Consider the following 26,487-nt stretch of genomic DNA (forward strand, 5'->3'; position numbering starts at 1 on the left):
ATTACTACAGATTGTTCTGTTTTTGACAGATTCTGTTTTTCGCGTGTTATTTGCTTATTTTGATGAATCTATGAGTAGTATCGGGGGGTATGAACCATGTAGAAGTCGGAATACATTAGATATTACACCAATATAAATAAATAATGATTTCACAACAGTACCTTAAAGTGGTGATTTATTTTTTTATACTAACGGAGCTCATGAGATTTTTTGTTGAAGTTTTGTGTTGTGAAGTTTTCAAGTTTTGGGTAAGGATTTTATGGACTATGGAATAAGGACTGGCAAGAGCCTAAGCTTGGGGATTCCCAAGGCACACCAAGTTAAAATTCAAGGACAACCAAAAGCCTACGCTTGGGGATGCCCCGGAAGGCATCCCCTCTTTCATCTTCGTCTATCGGTAACTTTACTTGAGGCTATATTTTTATTCACCACATGATATGTGTTTTTCTTGGAGCGTCTTGTATGATTTGAGTCTTTGATTTTTAGTTTACCACAATCAGCCTTGATGTACACACCTTTTGGGAGATACACGCATGAATCATGATTTATTACAATACTCTATGTGCTTCACTTATATCTTTTGAGCTAGACAATATTGCTCTAGTGATTCACTTATATCTTTTTAGAGCACAGCGGTGGTTCTATTTTATAGAAATTATTGAACTCTCATGCTTCACTTATATTATTTTGGGAGTCTTTTATAACATCATGGTAATTTGCTTTGGTTATAAAATTAGTCCTAATATGATGGGAATCCAAGATGGATATAATAAAAACTTTCATATAAAGTGCATTGAATACTATGAGAAGTTTGATTCTTTATGATTGTTTTGAGATATGAAGATGGTGATATTAGAGTCATGCTAGTAGAGTAATTATGAATTTGAGAGATATTTGTGTTAAAGTTTGTGATTCCCGTAGCATGCACATATGGTGAACTGTTATGTGATGAATTTGGAGCATGATTTATTTATTGATTGTCTTCCTTATGAGTGGAGGTTGGGATCGCGCGATGGTTAACTCCTACCAACCCTTCCCCTAGGAGCATGCGTATAGTACTTTGTTTTGATGACTTGTATACTTTTGCAATAAGTATGTGAGTTCTTTATGACTAATGTTGAGTCCATGGATTATACGCACTCTCTCCCTTCCACCATTGCTAGCCTCTCTTGTGCTGGGCAACTTTCGCCGGTACCATAACACCCACCATTACCTTCCTCAAAACACCTACCATATCTACCTATTATGGCATTTCCATAGCCATTTCGAGATATATTGCCATGCAACTCTCCACCATTCCATTTATTATGACACGCTTCATCATTGTCATATTGCTTAGCATGATCATGTAGTTGACATTGTATTTGTGGCAAAGCCACCATTCATAAATTTTTCATACATGTCACTCTTAAATCATTGCACATCCCGGTACACCGCCGGAGGCATTCACATAGATCCATATTTTGTTATAAGTATTGAGTTGTAATTCTTGAGTTGTAAGTAAATAAAAGTGTGATGATCTTCATTATTATAGCATTGTCCCATGTGAGGAAAGGATGATGGAGACTATGGTTCCCCCACAAGTTGGATGAGACTCCGGACGAAAAATAATAATAATAATAAAACAGGCCATAAAAAAGAGAAGGCCCAAATAAAAAACTGAGAGAAAAAGAGAGAAGGGGCAATGTTACTATCCTTTTTCCACACTTGTGCTTCAAAGTAGCACCATGATCTTCATGATAGAGAGTCTCCTATGTTGTCACTTTCATATACTAGTGGTAATTTTCATTATAGAACTTGGCTTGTATATTCCAATGACGGGCTTCCTCAAAGTGCCCTAGGTCCTCGTGAGCAAGCAAGTTGGATGCACACCCACTTAGTTTCTTTTTGAGCTTTCATACACTTATAGCTCTAGTGCATCCGTTGCATGGCAATCCCTACTCACTTGCATTGATATCTATTGATGGGCATCTCCATGGCCCGTTGATACGCCTAGTTGATGTGAGACTATCTTCTCCTTTTTGTCTTCTCCACAACCACCATTCTATTGCACCTATAGTGCTATGTCCATGGCTCACGCTCATGTATTACGTGAAGATTGAAAAAGTTTGAAAATACTAAAGTATGAAACAATTTCTTGGTTGAACGGGGTTGTGCATGATTTAAATATTTTGTGTGATGAAGATAGAGCATAGCCAGACTATATGATTTTGTAGGGATAGCTTTCTTTGGCCATGTTATTTTGAGAAGACATGATTGCTTTGTTAGTATTACTTTTGTCTTGAATCTTTCGGATCTGAACATTCATGCCACAATAAAGAAAATTACATGGATAAATATGTTAGGTAGCATTCCACATCAAAAATTCTGTTTTTATCATTTACCTACTCGAGGACGAGCAGGAATTTAGCTTGGGGATGCTTGATACGTCTCCAACGTATCTATAATTTTTGATTGTTCCATGCTATTATATTATCTGTTTTGGATGTTTAATAGGCATTTATATGTTATTTTGTATTTTTTTGGGACTAACCTATTAATCGAGGGCCCAACGCCAGTTTATGTTTTTTTGCCTATTTTAGAGTTTTGCAGAAAAGGAATACCAAACGGAGTCCAAACGGATGAAACCTATTCGATGATCTTTCTTGGACCGAAAGCAAACCAGAAGACTTGGAGATGAAGTCGGAGACGCACCGAGGAAGCCACGAGGCAGGAGGGCGCGCCCCACCCTCGTGGGCCCCTCGTGGCTCCCCTGACCTAGTTCCTTCGCCTATATATATACTCTTATACCCTAAAAGCATCCAGGAGAGCCACGAAACCACTTTTCCATCAATGCAACCTTCTGTACCCATGAGATCCCATCTAGGGGCCTTTTCTGGCATCCTGCCGGAGGGGGACTTGATCATGGAGGGCTACTACATCAACACCATTACCTCTCTGATGAAGCATGAGTAGTTTACCACAGACCTTCGAGTCCATAGTTATTAGCTAGATGGATTATTCTCTCTCTCTCTGATTCTCAGTACCATGTTCTCCTCGATGTTCTTGGAGATCTTTTCGATGTAATACTCTTTTGCATTGTGTTTGCCGAGATCTGATGAATTGTGGATTTATGATCAAGATTATCTATGAATATTATTTGGTTCTTCTCTGAATTCTTATCTGCTTGATTTGATATCTTTGCAAGTGTCTTCGAATTATCGGTTTAGTTTGGCCTACTAGATTGATCTTTCTTGCAATGGGAGAAGTGCTTAGCTTTGTGTTTAATCTTGCGGTGTCCTTTCCCAGTGATAGTAGGGGCAGCAAGGCACATATTGTATTGTTGACATCTAGGATAACAAGATGGGGTTTTCATCATATTGCTTGAGTTAATTCCTCTACATCATGTCATCTTGCTTAATGCGTTACTCCGTTCTTTATGAACTTAATACTCTAGATGCATGCTGGATAGCGGTTGATGTGTGGAGTAATAGTAGTAGATGCAGGCAGGAGTCGGTCTACTTGACACGGACGTGATGCCTATGTTCATGATCATTGCCTTAGAAGTCATCATAATTATGCACTTTTCTATCAATTGCTTGGCAGTAATTTATTCACCCACCGTAATATTTGCTATCTTGAGAGAAGCCACTAGTGAAACCTATGGCCCCCGGGTCTCTTTTCCATTATATTGAATCTCGTTTACATCTTGCTAGTTTCCGATCTACTATTTTGCAATCTTTTCTTTCCAATCTATAAACCAAAAATACCAAAAATATTTACTTTGTCGTTTATCTATCTCTATCAGATCTCGGTTTTGCAAGTGACTGTGAAGGGATTGACAACCCCTTTATCGTGTTGGGTGCAAGTTGTTGATTGTTTGTGCAGGTATTCGATGACTTGTGCTTCGTCTCCTATTGGATTGATACCTTGGTTCTCAAAACTGAGAGAAATACTTACGCTATTTTGCTGCATCACCATTTTCTCTTCAAGGGAAAACCAATGCAAGCTCAAGAGGTAGCACGCGCGTACTGACGCGTTTGGCCCGACGCGATGTTATGGCATCTGTAGCTGACGAGCGGTGACGCCCACCCTACAGCAGTGGCAGCATGCAGCCAGCCATGGCGCTTGGGCCAGCCGTCCTCCCCGGCGTCCCCTGGCACAGCCATTCCAGCCTCCAACGCGAGGCGCGGTGCATGGCGGCGAATCATGCCGCGACCTCAGCCGTGCGACCATGGACACTGCCCGGCCTTGACCTCTCGGCGCACGGCATCCTCCCTGTCACGGCTCGCGATGGTGCCTGCTGCAGCTCGTCGCAACTGAAGCGGAGCGCCTGCGGCCATGGTGCCACTACCACCTATGGAGGATTTGGCGGCGGGCTTCAGGCGCGCGTGACGAGGCCCTGGACAAAGCGGCGGCGACGGTTACGGGGTACTTTTTCCCCATTGGAACCGCACAAGAGAGAGAACCTTATCTCTTTGCCATTTTTGCATTTAGATCCCTGAAGTTGCAGGAATTAGCAAATCAAGCCAAATCAATGGTTCAATCCAATATTTGCACAACCTTCAGTTTCAAATATTTCGCAAATATGTTCTGTTAACCGTGCTATTTACTAGAATTAATTTGTTTTAGACCCTTTTTAGTATTTGTTCCTTCAAAATTGTAACCTCTGTTGAGTAATGTGTACTCCAGAATGAGATTGTGATGTAAATAATTTCCATGTTCATGACATGTTTAAATTATTTACCTTCACTATTTGCAATTGTGATTTTTAATCTCTTGCAAAGTATATTTAGTACCTTTATAGTATTATTTATCTGATGAGTACGATGTATTCTGGAATCTTTCTAAGATGTATGTTTTCTGTATGTTCGCCACATGTCGAGATTAATACGTCTCACTAATGAAAAAAGGGCTAGCCACAACTTTCGTTGATGGCTCGCAATATTCCATCCACGCCAGCACTATTTTTCAAATAGTGCTGGCGTGCGCATAATTAGCATGCCAGATTTACATGTTTAGTGTTGGCGTAGATTTTTATAGAGACGCCACAAATCTTTTGGCCCATATGTACTAAACATTTGGAATATTATGGTGGTGTAAGTTCTGTATGTAGGCCATAGTTAATTTCTTAGTATTGTCGTTTGTTTTCTATGCACGCTAGAATCTGTTTTTCAGGGTTTTAAGTATTTCATGAGTATACTAGTCGACCTTCAAAAAAATTGATTATACTAGTCACATTTTTAGTGTTTTATCAAAATATGTACTCATCATTATTATTTTTACTGTTTTTATCAATTTAGGACTTTTATTTCTTTACTACCAGTTTAAATTTTGAGTCTATTATTTTGTTAGGTCTTTGATTAATCTTAGTCCTTTTTCATTTGGCCTATGATTAGTTATGGCATTGCTCTTTTATCCAACGCCAACAATAACCTATCTGAGTCAACTTAGTAAAAGACCTAAGTCCCCGCTCTCTCTCATTTCACACCCCTCCCGGCCTGGTCGTATACACAACTCCTCCCTCTGGACCAAAGCTGCCGCCACCGCCCTTCGCCGACATCAAGGTTAGATCCACTACTCCTCCATTCGCGGACACGCCACACGGCCGGGATCCATTGGGATTTGCTTTGTGTCATGTAGATTCCAAAGTTCGTTGCAAGGATTGCTTTGTGTAGAAATTGTAGTGATAATCCGATTGCTATTGTGTAGAATTCGATATTTATAATGCATTTTCATTAGAAATATTTTCAGTGTCTAGATTATTAGGAATAAATAAAATGAACTCCTATAAATTACTAGTGTAGAATTTATTTACTTGTGTGTCTCCCTCCGTTGGCGGATCTGAGCTAGTTTGGTAGAAATTGATAGAATCTGTTATGTGTAGAATTTATTTACTTGTGTGTCTCCCTCCGTTGGCGAATCTGAGCTAGTTTAGTAGAAATTGATATATTTAGTAGAAATGGATAGAATGTGTTATGTTTAGAAATCAGGGCAAGTCCTCATGTCCAAAAAAAATTTCAGGCTGATAATTTGTTATAACTATCATCCGGTTTCAGAAGAAAGAGAAAATAACATTGGAAATTAAAGTCTGGCACTTGTCGAGTTTTTCTATCAATTGATCCTCTATAACCAACATATCTTGTTTGCTATGCAATTTGCTGTTGTAGGTCACCACATGCTATCTAGTTTAATTAGTTCTATACATTGCAATATTTGAACTACTTTACATTGGTGTCAATATTCAGTGATATGAACTTGCATATTATCTTGATCGTATACGCATTGTGTTTGTAGGTCATGGCCAATTCCGGAGGCAACAACGAGTCGGTGTGCGATGTGGACATGGCTAACAATGAATTCTTAAGACACTTATGAGTATGTCATCAAGAGCATGCAAGGGGCAAATGACGAGCTAAAGGTAGAGATTAAAGAGGTACACAAGGAGACTGTTCGGCTCATTCAGGAGAGTAATCAGCTTAGGTACGAGAGGGATAAGCTCGTTAAGGATTGGGATAAACTAAAGGAGAGGAGACTCCTCAGGGCTGATAGGATTGACATGAAGATGGACATAGATCATTTCAGAAGAGAATGAGAGGGGGGTAGAAAGAAGCTTCGCCAATTAGGCATACTCCTTGATGAAGATTAATTTTTTAAGTAGTTAGCTAGTTCATCTTATTAGTTGATGATGATCGAGTAACCAGAGTACTTGAGTGAGCAACTTTTGTGAAGTTTAATATCAACTTGTTGAGTTCATGAACCTCTTCTGTAATGATTATCTATTGAGTTCATGACTCGAGTTTAATATCAACTTGTTGAGTGAGCATCCTAACATTCACTTGTTGAGCTCAACTCGAGTCATATTTACTATTCCTATGGGTACTCGAGTAACGTCAGGATGCTTTATTGCTTCCCGGTTTAACTCGTACCCTCGTAAATATAGAGGTATCCTTCAAAATAGTTTCCATAGTGAAACTTATGATGACAACAAAGAGGACTAACTTCTCTTTACCATATGCAACGGATATGGCAAGCACATTCTCTATGTATCATCGGAGTTGTACTACACATACTACAAAAACCGTAGCACATGTTGCGTACGAGATAGTCTTTTGCTTGACAAACTTGGCATTCCTGCCTTGGTCATCATTGACATTGGGTTGAAACCAAAACTATCAAGAATTCCAATGGTTTATGATTATTATGATGCTAAATTCTAACAATATTTGGATTTTGTGTGCATTACATGTGACACATACAGGCAAATTTTAAGGCTCGCACACCTTAAAGTGTATGCTGAACCACTCAGACTCCTTGAATGCATCAAATCGAGGTAAGTGGGTTTTCCCAACCATTGAGTAGACTGTTCAGGTATTCCATGGTTCTAAAAGACATACCTACATGATGGTCTTAAGTGTGTGCATTATTCACACGAAACCATTGGCTCGTTATCCTGACATCAATTTCAAGCAAATCGAATGGATAACATTGCAGAATTCTCCTTGAGTTCCTTCTCTATGGCCCTCAGATTGAAGTTTAGCAATTTGACCTAATATCTATACTCAAAATGGTTTGGTAGAATCCCATCCAAAGAACTGAGCTCATTGCATGATCTTTACTTTGAAATTGCAACTTACCAACTTTACGTTGGAGTCATGTAGTCTTACACGCTCATGACCAAATTGCATAATATTATTCCCCTCTATCTTTGATACGTGGAAATCTACAAGTATTTCCCATACGCAGTAATTCGGCTGCATACCGGTATCACCACCCAGCATACATCATTGGCCCCTCGACATATAGTTGGGATCTATATGAGGAATAATTGTATTATCATCAATACCTCAAGCCCTCACATGGGGAGTTATTCAAGGCCGATATGTTCATTCAATGAGGAACATTTCTGGGCATTAGGGGCGATTTCAAGTACCATAAAGAATGCCAATAAATTAGTGGAATGTTTAACAAATTTCTGCCTCAAATCCACGTACTCAAAGATCCAAACCATGACTACAGAAGATTTGCAACACATTGCAAATAACCTGCCAGATTCATTTACTGACTATAAAGGTATCACCCGATCCTACAATCCTGCAAAAATATGTCGGAAAGAGTGGAGGTACCAACTAAAACCACTCAACTCCCCGTTCAAAGCAAGAGAGGAGAAGTACAGCAATAATACATCAGGATTCAGCTTCTTGCAAGTAAGGATATTAAGGCCTCTGAATCAGTAAATGCAAGTCAACTTTATGTTGGCACACCTAATGTGTAGTATACACCCAGTGGATGGGAAACCTCCACCAACCGAGGTCATAGTGCTCACAATGACCGGGACATCGGAATACCCGACTCAATCGCATTGGGAAATCGCGAGCAGTCACCATGGGCACGATATTTCCATCAACTATATCATAGTTTCTGGAGAAATATATAACCGGAAGTCTACAATTGTCAGCATACATTTCTCAACTAGATTGTAAAAACCTTTCACATGATTCAGATCCAAAGACCATGGCCATGGCGAAGTGTGAACATCACTCGAAGTGAACTCAAGCAAAGGGTATAATCTAGGTAGAAATAATCTTGCTCAATAAAGGGAAGGTATTCACATAAGCAATAACTACACCAGTTTTCTTCTGGAAACAGAATTGAGAACAATGATGTGGTGAAACATAGAGCAAGTACTGTAGCACAAAGGTTCACGCAGATACCCAACTATTCTCCAAAGTTGGAATCTCTTTCCAATAACTTGTATAATTGGCATTACAAAATCATATGTCTACGCAGTTGATAAATGTAGTGATTACATATCTATGTAGATCACTCGATTAAGACCTAGATGGTTCTGTGAGAATCTCACTTTTGAATCGAAATGCAAAACACAACATACATTGTGTAAAATCAGCAAATCACTATACGACTTATTGTTGTCGGTACATTTGGTACAACTGACATAGTGAGTTCCTTATTCACAAGGATTACTCCTACATTGATGATTACCCATGCACGTTAAGCATGTGATCATCTAAACGACGGAATTTGAGATGAAGGACCTAGGTAAAACCTCGAGCACATTCACTCATACATTATGGTATACTACTTTGTCTATATCCAAAATATATTGGAGAAATTCATTGTGGACAAATCTTATGCATCTATAACTCGCATGGCTTCGTCCTCTAGACATAGAGAAAGATCCATTAAAACCATGAGTTGATGGAAATGTGATATTGGGACATAGATTCCATATCCTAGTGCCGTTGGACCCACCAAATATAATTGGTTGGGGCTCAAGAATATCTTTCGATGTCTTCAAGGCATAAAATATCTTGTCCTTGTTTTTCAATTTCAAAAAAATATGGACACCAATATCATTGAATAAGTCGATCAGATCCCTACTATGTCAGATCGTAGACAAGTTTTGTGTTCCTGCTAGATATGGTAGCCATCTCATGAGGGTCTTCAAAATACACCTCATGGCTACATCCACCTACTATTATCTCAAAGATAATGTTGCTTGTGTTGCCCGGAGGCAAACAGGTTACATAATAAGCAATATCGCTATATTGCCATATGTTGCAAGTCAAATCATGTGCATTTGTTCACCAAGTCTCTGTCAACTTCTACATTTCAGGAATATATTCATGGAATTGGTATGTGACAGCTTTGGAATTTGCAAGAATCAAGGGGGGTATTTTGCTGAATTGCTCTTGTTCAATGCATCATATTATAGTCTTTTTCCCTTCATGAGTTTACTTTACAGGTTATCATAAAGGTTTTTAATGAGGTAATATCAACACAAGATCATATATCATACTTTTTGTTTCCTTACCGAGGTTTTTAAGAAAGTATATACGACATGTTTATTGTTCTCCCAACTCTATGGTTCTCACATATTGAGTTAAAGGAGACGATAACTACGGGGAGTGTTAGGATTTAATTAATCCTATTAATCCCTGCTTATCCTAACAAAGGCGGTTGCCTCATGTCCCTTCGGACGCACACCTTGATGGGCTATGGATGTAATACAATCATCAATGAAGACAATTGTTCACTTTTACTTCTCCAGCTATTGTCTCTCTTGTTTACATCTAATACCAGACATGCCAAGCAAATGGCAAATCTGTAAGTGATTTGATGTCACTGCTTCAAGTACAATGGTTGCCTCTTTGGTGTGAACCTTTCAGACAGTTCTTCCATTTCGAATCGAACCAAGCATATCTAGAAAGCCACTTGCTATTCCGATCGCTCTATTGATCATGCAAGAGAGGCGATATTTGAATTCTTACTCCTTATATCACACTAGAACATATCTATTTTGAGATTTCAGAATGTACGTTAATTGATTGATGAAACCACTTGACATCTATGATGAGACAGACATACGTTGATTCATAAAGAAAAGTTTCAAGATGTGTACCAGACATCCACGAGGGCGGCTATAACACTTAATTATGTTAAAGCTCACACCTCTTATTGGATTTGTTAAGCTGAATATTGATGCAGCTTTTAGATGCCAAAGAAGCTTATCTCTTGCATTTTACTCCCTCCGTTTCGATTTACACGTTGTTGAACTATGTTTCACCACATCATTGTTCTCAATTATGTTTCGAGAAAAAAACTGGTGTACATATTGCTTATGCGAATACCTTCCCTTTATTAAGCAAGATTATTTCTACCTAGATTATACCCTTTGCTTGAGTTTAGTTTAAGCGTTGTTCACACTTCGCCATGGCCATGGTCTTTGGATCTGAATCATGTGAAAGGTTTTTACAATCTAATTTAGAAATATATGCTAACAATTGTAGACTTTTGATTATATGTTTCTCCAAAAACTATGATATAGTTGATGAAAATATCGTACCCATGGTGATTGCTCGCGATTTCTCAATGTGATTGAGTCGGGTATTCCGATGTCCCGGTCATTGTGAGCACTATGAACTCGGTTGGTGGAGATTTCCCATCCACCGGGTGTATATTACACATTAGGTGTGTCAACGTAAAGTTGACTTGCATTTACTGATTCAAAAGCCTTAATATCCTTACTTGCAAGAAGCTGAATCCTGATATATTATTACCGTAATTCTTCCCTCTTGCTTTGAACGAGAAGTTGAGTGGTTTTAGTTTCGCATGACACCTTTACAGTCAGTAAATGAATCTGTCAGGTTTCTCATGATTTAAATCTTTGAGTATGTGGATTTGAGGCAGAAATGTGACGAGCATTCCACTAATTTATTGGCATTCTTTATGGTACTTGAAATCGCCCCCTAATACCTGGAAATGTTTCTCATTGAATGAACATATCGGCCTTGAATTAACTCCCCATGTGAGGGCTTGAGGTATTGATGGTAATATAGTTATTCCTCACATAGATTCCAACTATATGTCAAGAGGCCAATGATGTATGTCAGGTGATGATACCGGTATGCAACCGAATTACTGCGTATGGGAAATACTTATAGATTTCCACGTATCGAAGATAGAGGGGAATAATATTATGTAATTTGGTAAGTTGCAATTTCAAAGTTGATAAGTTGCAATTTCAAAGTAAAGATCATACAATGAGCTCAGTTCTTTAATGGGATTCTATCAAATCATTTTGAGTCTAGATATTGTGTGAATAATGCACACTTAAAACCATCATGTAGGTATGTTTTTTAAAACCATGGAATACCTAAACAGTCTACTCAATGGTTGGTAAGACCCACGCTACCTCTATTTGATGCATTAGTGGTTCAACATACACTTGTGTGCGAGCCTTAAAATTTGCCTCTCTGTGTCACATATAGTGCACACAAAATCCAAATATTGTTAAAATTTAGCATCATGATAATCATAAACCATTGAAATTACTGATAATTTTGGTTTCACCCCAATGTCAATGATGACCAAAGCTGGAATGCCAAGTTTGTCAAGCAAAAGACTATCTCATACGCAACATGTGCTACGAGTTTTGTAGTATGTGTAATACAACTCAAATGATACATAAGAATGTGCTTGCCATAACCGTTACATATGGTAAAAAGAAGTTAGTCTTCTTTGTTGTCATCGTAAGTTTCGCTATAGTAATGGCAAGCCTTTAGAACAGGCAAATTATCTACATGATGAACAGTTGTTGTCGTTTTGGAGGTATTGCCCTTAACATAAAGGTTCACTCTTCTCGATCTGGTGGCCATAGTTGTGACACTAGTTGCCACGTACGGATGGGACAGAACGGAGGTAGGCTATTTTTGTTGAGACTAATCCTAGATGCCCATTCTGCTCCCATGTAAAGATTTCATGAAAAAATACCAAGAAATGTATCCATGACGAAGAAAATACGATCCAGGTTTTTTTGTACATAAGACTTTTATCTTTTTTACTGAGAGTACCACAAATGTCATTTTTTCACGGAAATTTGCACAGAAATACTCCCTCCGTTCCAAAATAAGTGTCTCAAGCTTAGTATTACTTTGTACTAAAACTAGTACAAAGTTGAGACACTTATTTTGAGACGGAGGGAGTAGAATGGTAAAAACCCAAGTTCGATATTCCAAAATCCCAGATTTTTTTATTTTTCTCAGTATTTTTTTGATTTAATGTTCATATAGGGGGGTGGAGCACCTGGGAGCCAAAATTCCACGGCCTGATTTACTTTCACTATATTTTCCTTCCCAAGTTCCTATTTTCATTTCAAACTGCACAATTCAATTCAAACTGCGCTTCCAGTTTCCAGTTCAGAGGCAATATAAACCATATAGCAGCAACGTGCAGAGGACTGCATGGATCCTTCCATCATCTTCAATTGACTAATGTTTTACACCATTTGGAGGTGCCACGCAAATCGTATCTGGCATAGTAATGGCAAGCCTTCAGAACAGGCAAATTATCTAATTGCCAAACATATCAAAAACCCCAATGGCGTAATAGTCCGGCCGGCACAGTAAAGCAAGCTGGAAGAGTAAGGACGCCATTGAAAGTTGGGCGCACAAATATTTGCTGGCAATTTAGTTCAAAACTGAAACAAAGGACTTGTTTTAAATAGATAATCTCAGTCACAAGTCAAACCAAATCAGTTCAACAGTAATAACTATTTTACAAAGATATTGAAACTTGGTACTCCTTGCAACAAATGCACTTTAACTACATAAAACTACAGATAAAAAAGATGTTGGCGAGGATGCCTGCCATAACCTGAGGGTCACAGAGCTAGAGCATCCTGGCAGCTAGTGATGTAGGCAACAGGGAAAAAGAGGGAACCAAACTATTTGTTGGAAACCTCGGCAAAGTTGCCTCATAAGTCATAACCACATGAACTTAACTTACACTTCAGGTAACAAATAGTATGGCAAAACACCTTATACTTTGCTAACACTTGGCGAGAAGATGTTGGCAAGGATGCCTTCCATAAACCAAATAAGGCCAATGAGCTCAAGCAACCAAGCAACTCGATGTAGGCAACAGGGAAAAAGAGGAAACCAAATTATATCTTGGAAACCTCGGCAAAGTTGCCTCACCAGGTCCCAGTGATAAATGAGACCTAGTGAGCAGAACTCAAAACATTATATGCAGAGTTTGGAACTGCAGAATACATATACTACGCAGCAGCATATTGGAAATATGTATGTTGACAAGTATGCATACCATAAACCTAAGAAGGTCAATGAGCTTGAGCAAACAAATGACAAATGATATAGGCAACAGGGAAAAAGAGGAAACCAAATTATATCTTGGTAGCCTCGGCAAAGTTGCCTCACCAAATCCCAATGATAAATGAGATCTAGTGACAAAAACTCAAATATATTGGCAGAGTTTAGAGAATACTTATTCACTACAGTGTATATGCAGTGTGGAACTACCAAGCATGTTGGCAAGTATGCATACCATAAACCTAATGAGGTCAATGAGCGCATACAGTTGACAACTGTTATAAGCAACAGGGAAAAAGAGGAAACCAAATTATATCTTGGCAGCCTCGGCAAAGTTGCTGATAACTAAAAAGAATTAAAGAAACATATTTAGAAGTGTTTGCATGGACGTCAATCCCTTAAACCATCAGGTTAATGAACATAAATAAAAACATCCAACAGCAAGCATGATTTTGGCAACAGGGAAAAGGAGGGAACCAAATTAACTGTTGGTAACCTCGGCAAAGTTGCCATGCTAACTACTGAAACCTTTGTAGTGATGTTCAAAAGCAAAGTATCTCGTATAAAAACTCAACAATGTCACTATTTGAGACAGAACAAAGTCACTGCTCATATTAACATGACTAAAAATAGACAAAGTCCATTTGTGCAATTTGATGAGAATAGAACATAAGTATGAGAAAGTACATTCAAGAAACAAAGTCAACTAGATTATTACAACCCTGAGTTGGCAAATGGTTTGTACCAATCATTATATAAGGAAAACAAACAAAAATAGATATTCAGATAAACAACATTGGAGCAAAAAGAGAGTTAAGGTACTCGAATCAGGCAGTCATATAACCACAAATGTTACAAAGATTAAACAAAGGGTTGTCAAGCCCATAAAGGGCACTACGCGGAACTGCTATCTAGAATTAAGAATAAGAAAATGTTGCATATCAATACTATTAATATGAACTAGCAATGATGCTTCATAATGGACGGGCTTACAGGTTATGAGCGGATGACTTATCACGTGAACAAGTTTGGCCTCGAGGCCTTGAAGGCCGTCTTCAGCTTCCTGTTTGGTGGCCTGACCTTCTGGTAGACCAGCGGGAACTTGATGTCCGACCTGTGAAACTGCTTAGTGTTATCACGCCTGCAGATGTTGAAGTGGACAGTGGCCGTCTTGATGATCTGGATGCAGGGGGGCCTGACACGGTGGCGGGAAGCCATCTCCGTGTACATCTGCTCGACGGCGCCATTAAGGGTGGTGTCACGGTACTCCTTGTACATGTTGTATCCAGTCCTTCTTTGGTAAGGCAACCAGAATACCAAAAATCTACAGATCGAACGAAGGTAACACTATAAGTCAGACATGCACTAGAAGCCAATGATTGAATTCTTCACCATCTAACATTAATCAGAAGTTACAGCAGACGCCTGTAGCATTTTGACCAACGAGAACAGTTGGTGGTACACTAATGCAAATAAATTAACAACGATCTCACACTCGGATATCCTTCTAATGGCATTGCCAAGTTAGTACTCCCTCCGTCCAGAAATACTTGTCATCAAAATGAATGAAAATAGATGTATCTACAACTAAAATACATCTAGATACATCCATTTCAATGACAAGTATTTCCGGACGGAGGGAGTACCATTCAACCACGGAGTAAACTAAAATGAGCGTGGAAGAAGAGCTCACCTCGTTGAAGGCGAGGATCTGGCCGTTGCTCTTCTTCACGCATTCTCGAGAGGCTTCCAGATTCGAATCGTAAATTCCTCACCAGAACTTGGACTAGGCGCGGACCTCGTTGGTGGCCCAGAGCTTCATGCGGTAGATCCTGGGATGCTCCTCGGTCGGCGTCGGCAGGCCCCTCCCGACCACCTGGTACTGGTGGAACTGCACGAGCGCGAGAGCCAAATGGTCAGTTCAGATCACACGACGAGGACTAATCGCCATGATAGCGGTGCGTACGAGCAAGAGGAACTCACCTGAACGCGACCATCCTGGCCGGAGTGGCTGAGGTCGCTGTGCGGCGGTGGGGGGCGACGGGCTTGCTGCCGTGCGATGCTCCGAGACGGCGGCGGCGCGGGGAAGGGATTAAGGGGTCGGGGGGATTTATAGATGAAGCAGAGTGCGACGAGGCCGAAGAGGCGGGTGAAGGGACGAGGCGTAAAACCCTAGTGGGCCAGGAACATTGTGGGGTGGGTGTATCATCGTAAGCCCAAAGGCCCAGCAGGTTTTTTCTTTTCTTTTCTTTTTCTCATGAGGTGATTTCTTTTCTAGAAAGGGTTTAAGGTTCAAAATGTGAAGTTACCGATGCAAAAGTGTGAAGTTGGATACTGTTTGATCAAGGGTGATGGTTCAGCGTCGGATGAAATAATGTCGTACGTATAGTAGTAATTCTCTATTGAGAGTGATATAATAAACAGGATACGCACTACCATCAGCCAGAATTTCTTACAGCACCGTGGACATTACATCAAGGCAAGCATCATGTGATCAAAGATTGATGCACCTACGAGGACAAACATTGATGCATCCATCCCAAAAGACAAGACAGGCAGCAAAGCGGCAGTCACAACTTCAGCTCGGATAACAAGCACAGACAGAAACACGCACGGACGGAGCTTCATAGAGTTGGGCATATTAACCGAGGACCGATGTACCGAACCAAAATAACCGGGGCCGAAACCGAATGGACCGAAACCGAAAATTTAGGTTCCTATTTCGGTTGTCAAATTTGCAGAACCGAAATTTATTATGTAATTTCGGTTTTAGCACCTGGATAACTGAAATAACCAAATAACCCGAACCTACAGAACACGCCTCGCTCTTCCTGTACCCACCCTGTCGATGCCCATGGCCGGCTGGGCCAGCTGGCCCATGTAGACCGAGCGCTCTAAGTTCTCAGAGTTCTTGTTGGACCCAGTTTAACAACGTACACGTTTGGTATGGCCCAAGTATTCTGTAGCAACCGGCCCATGCAAAATACGTTAATTGCACTACAGTAGTTTTTGGTTTAGTACCACCTCAGGGAGCCACAGAGAAAGGTACCGTAGGCAAGACTATAAAAGGTAGTACCAGCTAGCCATTTGTCTCATCCACTGCTTGTGACACGTACAGGCTCACTAAAAAGGAAAACAGATTCCCGTGCCTAAACTTCCGGTTTGTTCGGTCAGAACCGATCAAAGAACCGAGTCTTCGGTTCAGAAAAATATTGGTTACATACTTATGCTGGAACCGATCGGGTTGCATTTTTAGGAAACCGAATTCTTTTTAAATCTGGAAAACCGAACTGAAAGCTTCGGTTAGACCAAACGCCCAGGCCTGGCTCTGCCCAACGATACAAGTCGCAATTCGCCGGACGCCAATCTACGGGCCGGCCAAAATACCACTGGCTGACTGGCTCCTTGTGTCGGCTGCGAATGCAACACCAAGACAACTTAGAGCAATTACAATAAGGTGACATAAGCAGGAAGATCCGGCCCAAGGGGAAGCCTGTTATCCACAACCCAACCTTAGATGAGGGAGAAGTTCATGCTTGATCTTCGACCCAAGACAATTGAAGGGAGCTAAAGACTTCTTTCTTTTTCAAATTCGTTTATGTGGAGCAAAAAGAGATCATGTCATACCATTTATAGAGTAGAGAGAAAAGAAGCAGACTGATGATTAGTAGCCGGCTGCAGACGAGCCCAAAGACAATTTGTGAGGTTGTAAAGTAGGCCAACTATTAATAAGGTAGTACACATTTAAAATTTACTGCTGTACATGCCGACTATTAAGGGAGCTCCACTATTAAGTTGGCTCTAGATGACATGACAACTTATAGCCAATTGTTGGTTGTATTGTTAACCATGCTCTTACCGCGAACAGCACCACCCCCACCATATGGATGCCATCGCCAACAACACACGAACACAATAGTAACTTAATATACACACAAGCACTGAACTGCCGTTACCGGCGCAGGAAGGCCGGTGAGAAAATATTCCATGGATAAATCATGACTGTCCTAGCCTAGTTTCTTTTTAACAGCAGATGTGTAGACTAGTTACTTGTAGAAACCTTGTGGATGCCTGACCTTCCCATCTCCAATTCTCGATCAGCCCTACAAGCTTAAAACTTTTCTAACCTGAAAATAACACAGTTAATTTGGTGAGTTCACCAAGAATATTTCATCACAGTGCGTTGAATTTAAGATTGCTGTCATGTGCTTGCAAGTAGAAAGTAGTTCCGTAGATCATAAGATAAGAGTGTGTTTGGATGAGGGGTCCTTTTTAGGGTGTCATTCAAGCTAAATACTGAAGCTCCTCGAAACAATACCCATCACTCAAATATCCCCCTAAATCTTGAAAAACTTCTTGGTCTAAAAACGAACAGAATATAATATGCTCAATCCAGGAAAATGATGAAAAATCGGCAACATTTTGAATACGTTTAACATTTCCATAGTTCTGAATGACAGCAAAGTTACTAATAATAAAGCATCACTCAAATGCCAGGACATATAAACCAGCTTAGCTGAATAACAAATCAATTATCTTATCATGTTCAGCCTAACTCACTTGGGCGGGACGGGGGTGGATATACAATCACACCTCTCGGGTCCAGACCCTCATGGACAGTTTTTTTCTCTTGTTTTCGTCTTGGTTTAGGTTAGTCTTCATACGTTTTTTTTGTTGACGCATGGTAGATGCCACTGGTGTGGTAGGAACTGCTTTGCAACTTCATGACATTCTTCTTCTAATATAGAGCGACATGCATTTTGATGCGCGTCTGTTCGAGAGAGAGAAATAGAACATGCCACTTATCCTACATGTTCCTTCATTTTGTTCTAACAAGATAAGAAGCTTCCACTTTACGTTATTTCACAAAATACTACTCCCTCCAATACATATTAATTGCTGCAGCTTTAGTACAAAGTTGTACTAAAGCCGTGACAATAAATATGTATCGGGGGGAGTACTAGAGAAAGAAAGAACACACTTAAAAATTGGAGGGGCCAAAGCTTACGTTTCAAAATATATTGTCTCCTCCGTGCCCGAGTGCTCCGTCGAGCAAAGTAGAAAACGAATATACATACAACAAGACCCAGTTCAACAACTGCAGCCATTCTTAATCCTGTAAACAGGACAATTGAAATCAGGTATTAAAAACATACTGTTCCAGAAACAGCTACATCTAGCATTCTGAAGGGAAAGTACCTCTTAGCTTCTGGATAAGATCTTCTATGTCAAGTGTATGTTTACTAGAAATTATGTCAGTTCCACCTAAATGTGCGACTGACAGCTCACTAACACCATTGTCTGTCTCGGCATTATCATGTCTCTTTTTACATGTGTTCGGACAATGGATGCCACTTTCATACTCATCACTTCCATCACAGCAATCTACAAACATAGAAATAGTACCAAAATTTCTGCTATTAACAAAACAGAATCCAGTAAATACTAGGTACAAACTAGTAAAGGAAACGCATGATTTAAGGATATGATAGTCTGCAAAATCAATAGCATACCGCAAATGTTATCATTCACAAACGAAGAGAACAAGATACGAGGAAGATCTCCAATGTTTGTACAATAAAATTTGCCTTCTGGGCAAGCCGAAGTGCCTGTATGACGCAAATAATGTGAATGCCAACATTACATTAGTGAATATCTTGGGCATTGCTGTTAGCATCAAGTGACGAGGAAAAATTGTTGTGTGGCAGAGTTTTCTAAAGTGAGCATTCAGAATTACAGGAAGAGTAACAGCAAGGCCTGCCACAATTGCAGCTAGCACAACAACAACAAACACAATTGCTATCCTGTTATAGCTGGCCTAATATAGCTTATTCTGACGTAAACTGCCGGAAAATAAACTGCAAAGTACTGTCAAAGTTAAACATTTCACTCTTGCACTTAGTTTGGTGAATTGCAGTTTCAACTGGCGTAACTAAATCAGCAAGACAAAAGCTGAACTGCTTTAATGAATTATACTAGTACCTAACCACGACATTCCAATCAGACGTAATCACATCAGCAAAATCGACCAGATCTACACAGTTGGGGACTTCGCAGTCAAGTTCGGGCAAATCCAGGGCAGACAGGGAAAAACCTGGCTCGTCGGTTCCATCGGTGCAATCGCAGTATCCGTCGTTGAGCCGGCTCCTGGGGAAGGAGCCCGAGCCGTCCCTGCAAGCGATCACCTGCGGCGCGAAGTACGCCTCGTCTGCAGAAACAATTTGGTCAGGACGATAGGAGGAAACAGATGCGGAGGAGGGGCGCACAGGCATGTGGCTCGTTCACCCTGGGGAGAAACGCCGACTAGCGGTGGCACGGCGTCGGCGGTGCCGGCGAGGAGCAGGAGCAGGAGAGTGGCGGGAGCGGCGGAGGAGACCAGGCGACGACTTTGTTGTGGGGGCGTCATCTGCCGTTGGATGCGACCTTCGATTGGTCCGGATCTCAAGGAGTCAGGGCAACTCCAACTACGCATTTCGTTCGCTGTGAGCATCTCCGGCCGCGCCACCGGAACGGCCTCCCAAACGATTTTTTCGCGTCGACGTCGAAAAAACGGCACAGTCATGTCCCCAAAGGCCGGATCAAACCGAAATTGACGTCGGCGAACCCAGGCCGAACCCGGCACGCTGGGGACGCTTGGGGGCGCCGCCGAAACATTTTTGGCGCGAAAACCGACGGGCCCTCCTTGGCAGCGACTCGGCTCTTCTCGCCGCTTCGTCGTCCTCATCGCCTTGGTTCCCGCGGCGAATCAGTGCTTCGTTCCATTTCTTTTGCGGGGCTTAGGATTTCCAATCCATCCCTTTCTCAGGGGTCTGTTGGGATTTTACGGCATCCAGCTGTACAACCTCACCCTAGATTCGATTCTGCACATCTCAGGTTTCATTGCTCTCTACGAACTGTTCTTGGGCATCGAGGCCCATTTCAAACTATGTAAAAAGTTCTTTTGCCTCGTCCCCCGCCATCGAGGAGGTTCTATATTTAAATTGGGCGGCGCCGAAGTATGGCGCATAGCCGGATCCGGATACCCCGTTGGAACTCCCAAAGAGGTATATTCACAGTGGTCTTCAGAGTGATTTTATATAGATGACGTCCCACTGTCGGATCCAGTTCAGCGCGGCCTTCCTAAATTTTCCAACGCTCCCCTAAAGAAGCGCCTCAATTGGCGTCCCCGAAGTCCCAAAGAGGAGGACAATGCGAAAATAAAATGATTGGTCAACAAGGTCAGATTATTATCCCATACCGAGCTCTCGATAATCGAGGTCATGGCCATTGCAATAAAAAGATGTGTCCAGCCTCTCCAATCCCGAGTAACTCCCTTATGGTGTTACAACGGAGAATACGACGCATCCCGCTACAGATGCAAGGGTCCGGATACCATGGCCGAACTAGCTGTGATCTTGGCCGATCTGTACAAGGGCGAAAAGGAAGACTTCCTCTGCTTAAACTGCCGGGAAGGTTACTCCATGTACAACCCCATTGAATGGGTGATATTTCGATTACCTGTGATGCCTTATTGTTGTCACGGCACACTATCTAGTTGTTCTTTGTTGTTACAAAACAGTCATGGAGGAAGATGATCGAGGACGTTCACTGTCCTGCCCCACAACCAGAGGAACACAATCGTGACGAAGACCCTAGCTTCCGCGAGGATCCGGATATATACATAGAGCTTGATGATGGGGTATTTTATCAAGCGAGCCTTGACGGCTCGGAAGTGGCTATTACAGCCGACTACCCCCACCCCTATCCCTTCTCCATCGTAAGTATTCAAAGAGATTTTCTCAAAAAATAAGTCCCTACTTGCACCTTTATCAATTATATTAAACCATACTTTATAGGATCGGCGCTCGGCAGGCCGCATCCCCTCGAGGGCGGCCCCTATGCAGGGTAATCGTTCAAACCGAAAGGAGACCGGGAGCGTCGTAGAAACCTCACAGTCTTCGAAGAGGTATGTCCGTTTAATACGTGCCTGGGCACGAATTTGAATTGTTATAGTCCCTTTCTATCCTTGATTCAGGAGAAGCACGCGGCAGACTGTGGGAAAGCGCCCTGCTAGACGAATGTCGGCCAATCTGGTGCCGGACTCGTCAACTAGGACGAGGGCTGATGCAATGCCAGTTCCGCCACCTCATGAGGATTCGAATGACGTATCTGTCATGAATTCCGAGGTGGAGATTAATGAATCATTGTTGACTGAAAGAGGCCATGCGCTCTCCAGCCTTTTCCGAGTAGGAATTTGCCGCACTTAGTTCGGTGGATGCATATATCCGAGCCACTCGAGACGGACTTGCCAGAATTACCCAACTGTTCTCAAAGGACATACAGGTAAGAGTTTGTGCAGTTTTGATAGACATATGCCAGTAGCCCCCGAGACTTGAAGCGGTGAGACCAACCGATTTAAGGATCGATATAACTTGCAGGTTCTCAGGGAGTAGAATACTGCGCTATCCCAGGAGCTGAAAACAAACCATACGCAGCTGAATGCCGTCACCGCCGAACTTGCGGAAATGAAAAAGGCCTCAATAAGCACGTCCAAGGAGAAAAAACACAAGGAAGAAAAAGACAAACAATCCAAAGAGATAGAGAGCTTAAAGGCTCAGCTATCGGGCGCCCGAAAAAAAATGAAAAGTTGAAGGGCAGCATGTTCGGTATGACTTTTAAAACCACCATATAGACTCATGCTTAGTCCACAATTCGGAATGTCATAACTCTGTAACTGTAGGTCAATTAACTGGTTGACCGGAAGAAGAAGTATTCGGATTTCAAGGCGACGTGCTGAAGGAGCTGTCCGTGGTGCATGCGCAGGCATGGAAAACCATGAAGAGTATGGTCAAGGCTTTATGGCCATCCGATACCCCTCCAGAAAGTATGGAGGGTCTGGCAAGCCTGTTCAAAGGTGCCCGGTGCCACTTTGAGATATGGAAGACGTCCGCCTACCATGAAGGCGCGCGAGAGGCCTGGGCAATGGTAAAAACACGCTTCACCAAGTTAGATCCGAATCATATGGCCCGAGTGGGACCGCAGGGACCGGACGGGAAAGAAATTCCGTTGAACTTGGTATATGACCAAGTAATGATAATTGCGAAATATCCACAAGAAGACTATAGGTTAGACAGTCTTATAGATGGAATAGATAAGGAATAGGCATTTGGTTCAATGTATTAATGTACTTGACGATCATCCTGTCTCTTCAGCCGAACATGTGGAAAATTTGTCATCGCAGGCTTTCGGCTTTAACCTCCAAACCAAAATGGTGGAGTGTTTCCGGATACTATTGTGGAATGCAAAAAACATTCATTATGTCCGGAAACCAGGTAACCCAGTCATTGTGCTCGAACAGACAAAAAAATTTAGTTCGGAAGGTATGTTATATTACATATGTAAGAAACATCTTCCAAGGAGAATAGTTCCGTTAAGGGTTCCTTTCCTTGGGATGGCATGCTTTAATTGTGCGTGCCTGGGTTTTGGTCCGTATTACGGAAAAACTGTCATGTATGTTTGAAGAATTACAAGAATGTAACAATCTGTCGAATGATTGCCGACCAATTATTCTCTTAAGAATGATAGCTTTCGGCTTCACCCGTCTGAGGTACAGGTCCGGATTACCCGGTTGTAACAATCGCAGGGGTGCTCCCTTTACGCCCTAGCCGAACAATCGGGGACGTAGGGCATAAACACAGGAGCAAGGCAACTCAGCTTGGCAAAAACTTAAGTCATAGAGGTGCATATATTGGCAAAAGAGTGTAAAACGACATATAAATTGTGAGATCCAGGCTCTCAGTAATAATAAGCTTCGGTTAAAGAAGCCCACAGTCATGGTGGAGTGTATACATTTTAAGATGTGTACCCCTTAAGAGTTCGCCCTATCCGAACATATCCTAGGAAACGTATAAAAACGAGAAACCAAAAAACAAATGAAGAGGGGAAAAAAGGGGGCGAAACAGAAATAGGTTGAACTTATGCGTAGAATCTTCGGAGCCGAGTAGTGTTCCATGGATTCGGCTCTAGGCGATCGTCCGATGCATTCTGAAGGCAATAGGCTCCTCCTGTGAGAACTTCATCTATAATGAAGGGGCACTCCCATTTTGGTTTGAGCTTGACCTTCTTCTTCTCTGGGAGGCGTAAAACGAGTTCACCAACATTATAAGTCTTGGCCCGCACTTCTCTGCTTTGGTATCTTTGAGCCTGTTGTTGATAAAATACGGAACGGGCTCTTGCAATATCGCGCTCCTCCTCCTGGCCATCGAGGTCGTCCTGCCGATTGAGCTCGGCTTCTCTCTCTTCATACATGCGCACTCGAGGTGAGTCATGAATAATGTCGCAGGGCAAGACAGCCTTTGCACCGTACACCATGAAAAAGGTGTGTATTCGGTCGTGCGATTGGGCGTAGTCCGCAATCCCCATAGTACGGAATCGAGTTCCTCGACCCAGTGCTTATCTGACTCCCGTAGGGATCGCACTAGTCTGGGTTTGATGCCGCTCATTATCAGGCCATTAGCCCGTTCGACCTGACCGTTTGTTTGAGGGTGGTATACGGAGGCGTAATCGAGCTTAATGCCCAAGTTAGCGCACCAATTTTTCACCTCATCGACTGTGAAATTGGAGCCATTATCAGTGATGACGCTATGCAGGACACCATAATGGTGCACCACGCCAGATATAAAGTTGATCACTGGCCCGGCTTCAGCCGTTTTTACTGGTTTGGCCTCTATCCACTTAGTGAATTTATCCACCATAACTAGCAAATATTTCTTCTTGTGGCTTCCCCCTTTAAGGGGTCCGACTATATCTAGCCCCCAGACCGCAAAGGGCCAAGTGATGGGGATTGTTCTTAAGGCAGTGGGCGGCATATGACTTTGATTGACAAAAAGTTGACATCCCACACAGCGTTGTACAAGGGCCTGTGCATCTGCTCGAGCCGTTGACCAAAAGAAATCTGTACGGAAGGCCTTTCTTACGAGGGCCCGAGCTGCGGCATGATGGCCACCAAGACCAGCATGTATTTTAGCCAGGAGTTGTCGTCCCTCCTCTTTGGAGATGCACCTTTGAAGAACTCCAATAGTACTTTTCTTGTAGAGTTCACCTTCATGAACTTTGTGGGCTTTAGAGCGTCGAACTATGCGACGGGCCTCATTCTGGTCATCATGGAGCTCCTGTTTATTAAGGTAAGCCAGGAAGGGTTCGGTCCATGGAGCAATGATGGCCATGATTACTGTTGGGGAACGTAGTAATTTCGAAAATTTTCCTACGCACACGCAAGATCATGGTGATGCATAGCAACGAGAGGGGAGAGTGTGTCCACGTACCCTCGTAGACCGAAAGCGGAAGCGTTAGAACAACGCGGTTGATGTAGTTGTACGTCTTCATGGCCCGACCGATCAAGCACCGAAACTACGGCACCTCCGAGTTCTAGCACACGTTCAGCTCGATGACGTCCCTCGAACTCCGATCCAGCCGAGTGTCGAGGAAGAGTTCCGTCAGCACGACGGCGTGGTGACGATCTTGATGTACTACCGACGCAGGGCTTCGCCTAAGTACCACTACGATATTATCGAGGTGGATTATGGTGGAGGGGGGCACCGCACACGGCTAAGAGATCCAAAGGATCAATTGTTGTTCTTCCTAGAGGTGCCCCCCTGCCCTCGTATATAAAGGAGCAAGGGGGGAGGGGGCGGCCGGCCTAGTAGGGGTGCGCCAAGGGGAGTCCTACTCCCACCGGGAGTAGGACTCCCTCCTTCCTTGTTGGAGTAGGAGAAGGGGGAAAGAGGGGGAGAGGAGGAAGGAAAAGGGGGCCGCACCCCTTGTCCAATTCGGACCAGAGGGGGGCTGCGCGCCTCCTTCCTTTCGGCCTCTCTCCTCTATTCCCGTATGGCCCAATAAGGCCCATATACTCCCCGGCGAATTCCCGTAACTCTCCGGTACTCCGAAAAATACCCGAATCACTCGGAACCTTTCCGAACTTCGAATATAGTCATCCAATATATCGATCTTTACGTCTCGACCATTTCGAGACTCCTCGTCAAGTCCCCTATCTCATCCGGGACTCCGAACTCCTTCGGTACATCAAAACTCATAAACTCATAATATAACTGTCATCAAAACCTTAAGCGTGCGGACCCTACGGGTTTGAGAACTATGTAGACATGACCTAGAACTATTCTTGATCAATAACCAATAGCGGAACCTGGATGCTCATATTGGCTCCTACATGTTCTACGAAGATCCTTATCGGTCAAACCGCATAACAACATATGTTGTTCCCTTTGTCATCGGTATGTTTCTTGCCCGAGATTCGATCGTCGGTATCCAATACCTAGTTCAATCTCGTTACCGGCAAGTCTCTTTACTCGTTACGTAATACATCATCCCGCAACTAACTCATTAGCTACATTGCTTGCAAGGCTTATAGTGATGTGCATTACCGAGAGGGCCCAGAGATACCTCTCCGACAATCGGAGTGACAAAACCTAATCTCGAAATACGCCAACCCAATATGTACCTTTGGAGACACCTGTAGTACTCCTTTATAATCACCCAGTTACGTTGTGACGTTTGGTAGCACCCAAAGTGTTCCTCCGGTAAACGGGAGTTGCATAATCTCATAGTTACAGGAACATGTATAAGTCATGAAGAAATCAATAGCAACATACTAAATGATCAAGTGCTAGGCTAACGGAATGGGTCATGTCAATCACATCATTCTCCTAATGATGTGATCTCGTTAATCAAATGACAACTCTTTTGTCCATGGCTAGGAAACTTAACCATCTTTGATTCAACGAGCTAGTCAAGTAGAGGCATACTAGTGACACTATATTTGTCTATGTATTCACACATGTATCATGTTTCCGGTTAATACAATTCTAGCATGAATAATAAA

At 42.2% G+C, this 26,487-nt stretch overlaps 1 protein-coding gene and 1 long non-coding RNA gene across 2 annotated transcripts; both read right to left on the reverse strand.

Moving 5' to 3' along the window:
- Positions 1-15,434: 15,434 nt before the first annotated feature.
- Positions 15,435-15,712, reverse strand: LOC119277006. Its single transcript, XR_005136886.1, has 2 exons — positions 15,594-15,712; positions 15,435-15,501 (listed from the first exon to the last, which is right to left on the reverse strand). It is a non-coding gene; the product is annotated as an uncharacterized LOC119277006 (long non-coding RNA).
- A 1,541-nt stretch (positions 15,713-17,253) lies between these two features.
- On the reverse strand, positions 17,254-20,041 carry LOC119277005 (glucosidase 2 subunit beta-like). Its single transcript, XM_037558201.1, has 6 exons — positions 19,896-20,041; positions 19,705-19,818; positions 19,124-19,219; positions 18,810-18,995; positions 18,619-18,726; positions 17,254-17,737 (listed from the first exon to the last, which is right to left on the reverse strand). The coding sequence occupies exons 1-6, from the start codon at positions 20,014-20,016 to the stop codon at positions 17,733-17,735; spliced, it is 630 nt and encodes a 209-aa protein (XP_037414098.1). The 5' UTR covers positions 20,017-20,041; the 3' UTR covers positions 17,254-17,732.
- Positions 20,042-26,487: the final 6,446 nt, after the last annotated feature.

The sequence above is a fragment of the Triticum dicoccoides genome, chromosome 3B (genome assembly GCF_002162155.2).
Source record: "Triticum dicoccoides isolate Atlit2015 ecotype Zavitan chromosome 3B, WEW_v2.0, whole genome shotgun sequence".
Lineage (NCBI taxonomy): Eukaryota > Viridiplantae > Streptophyta > Magnoliopsida > Poales > Poaceae > Triticum > Triticum dicoccoides.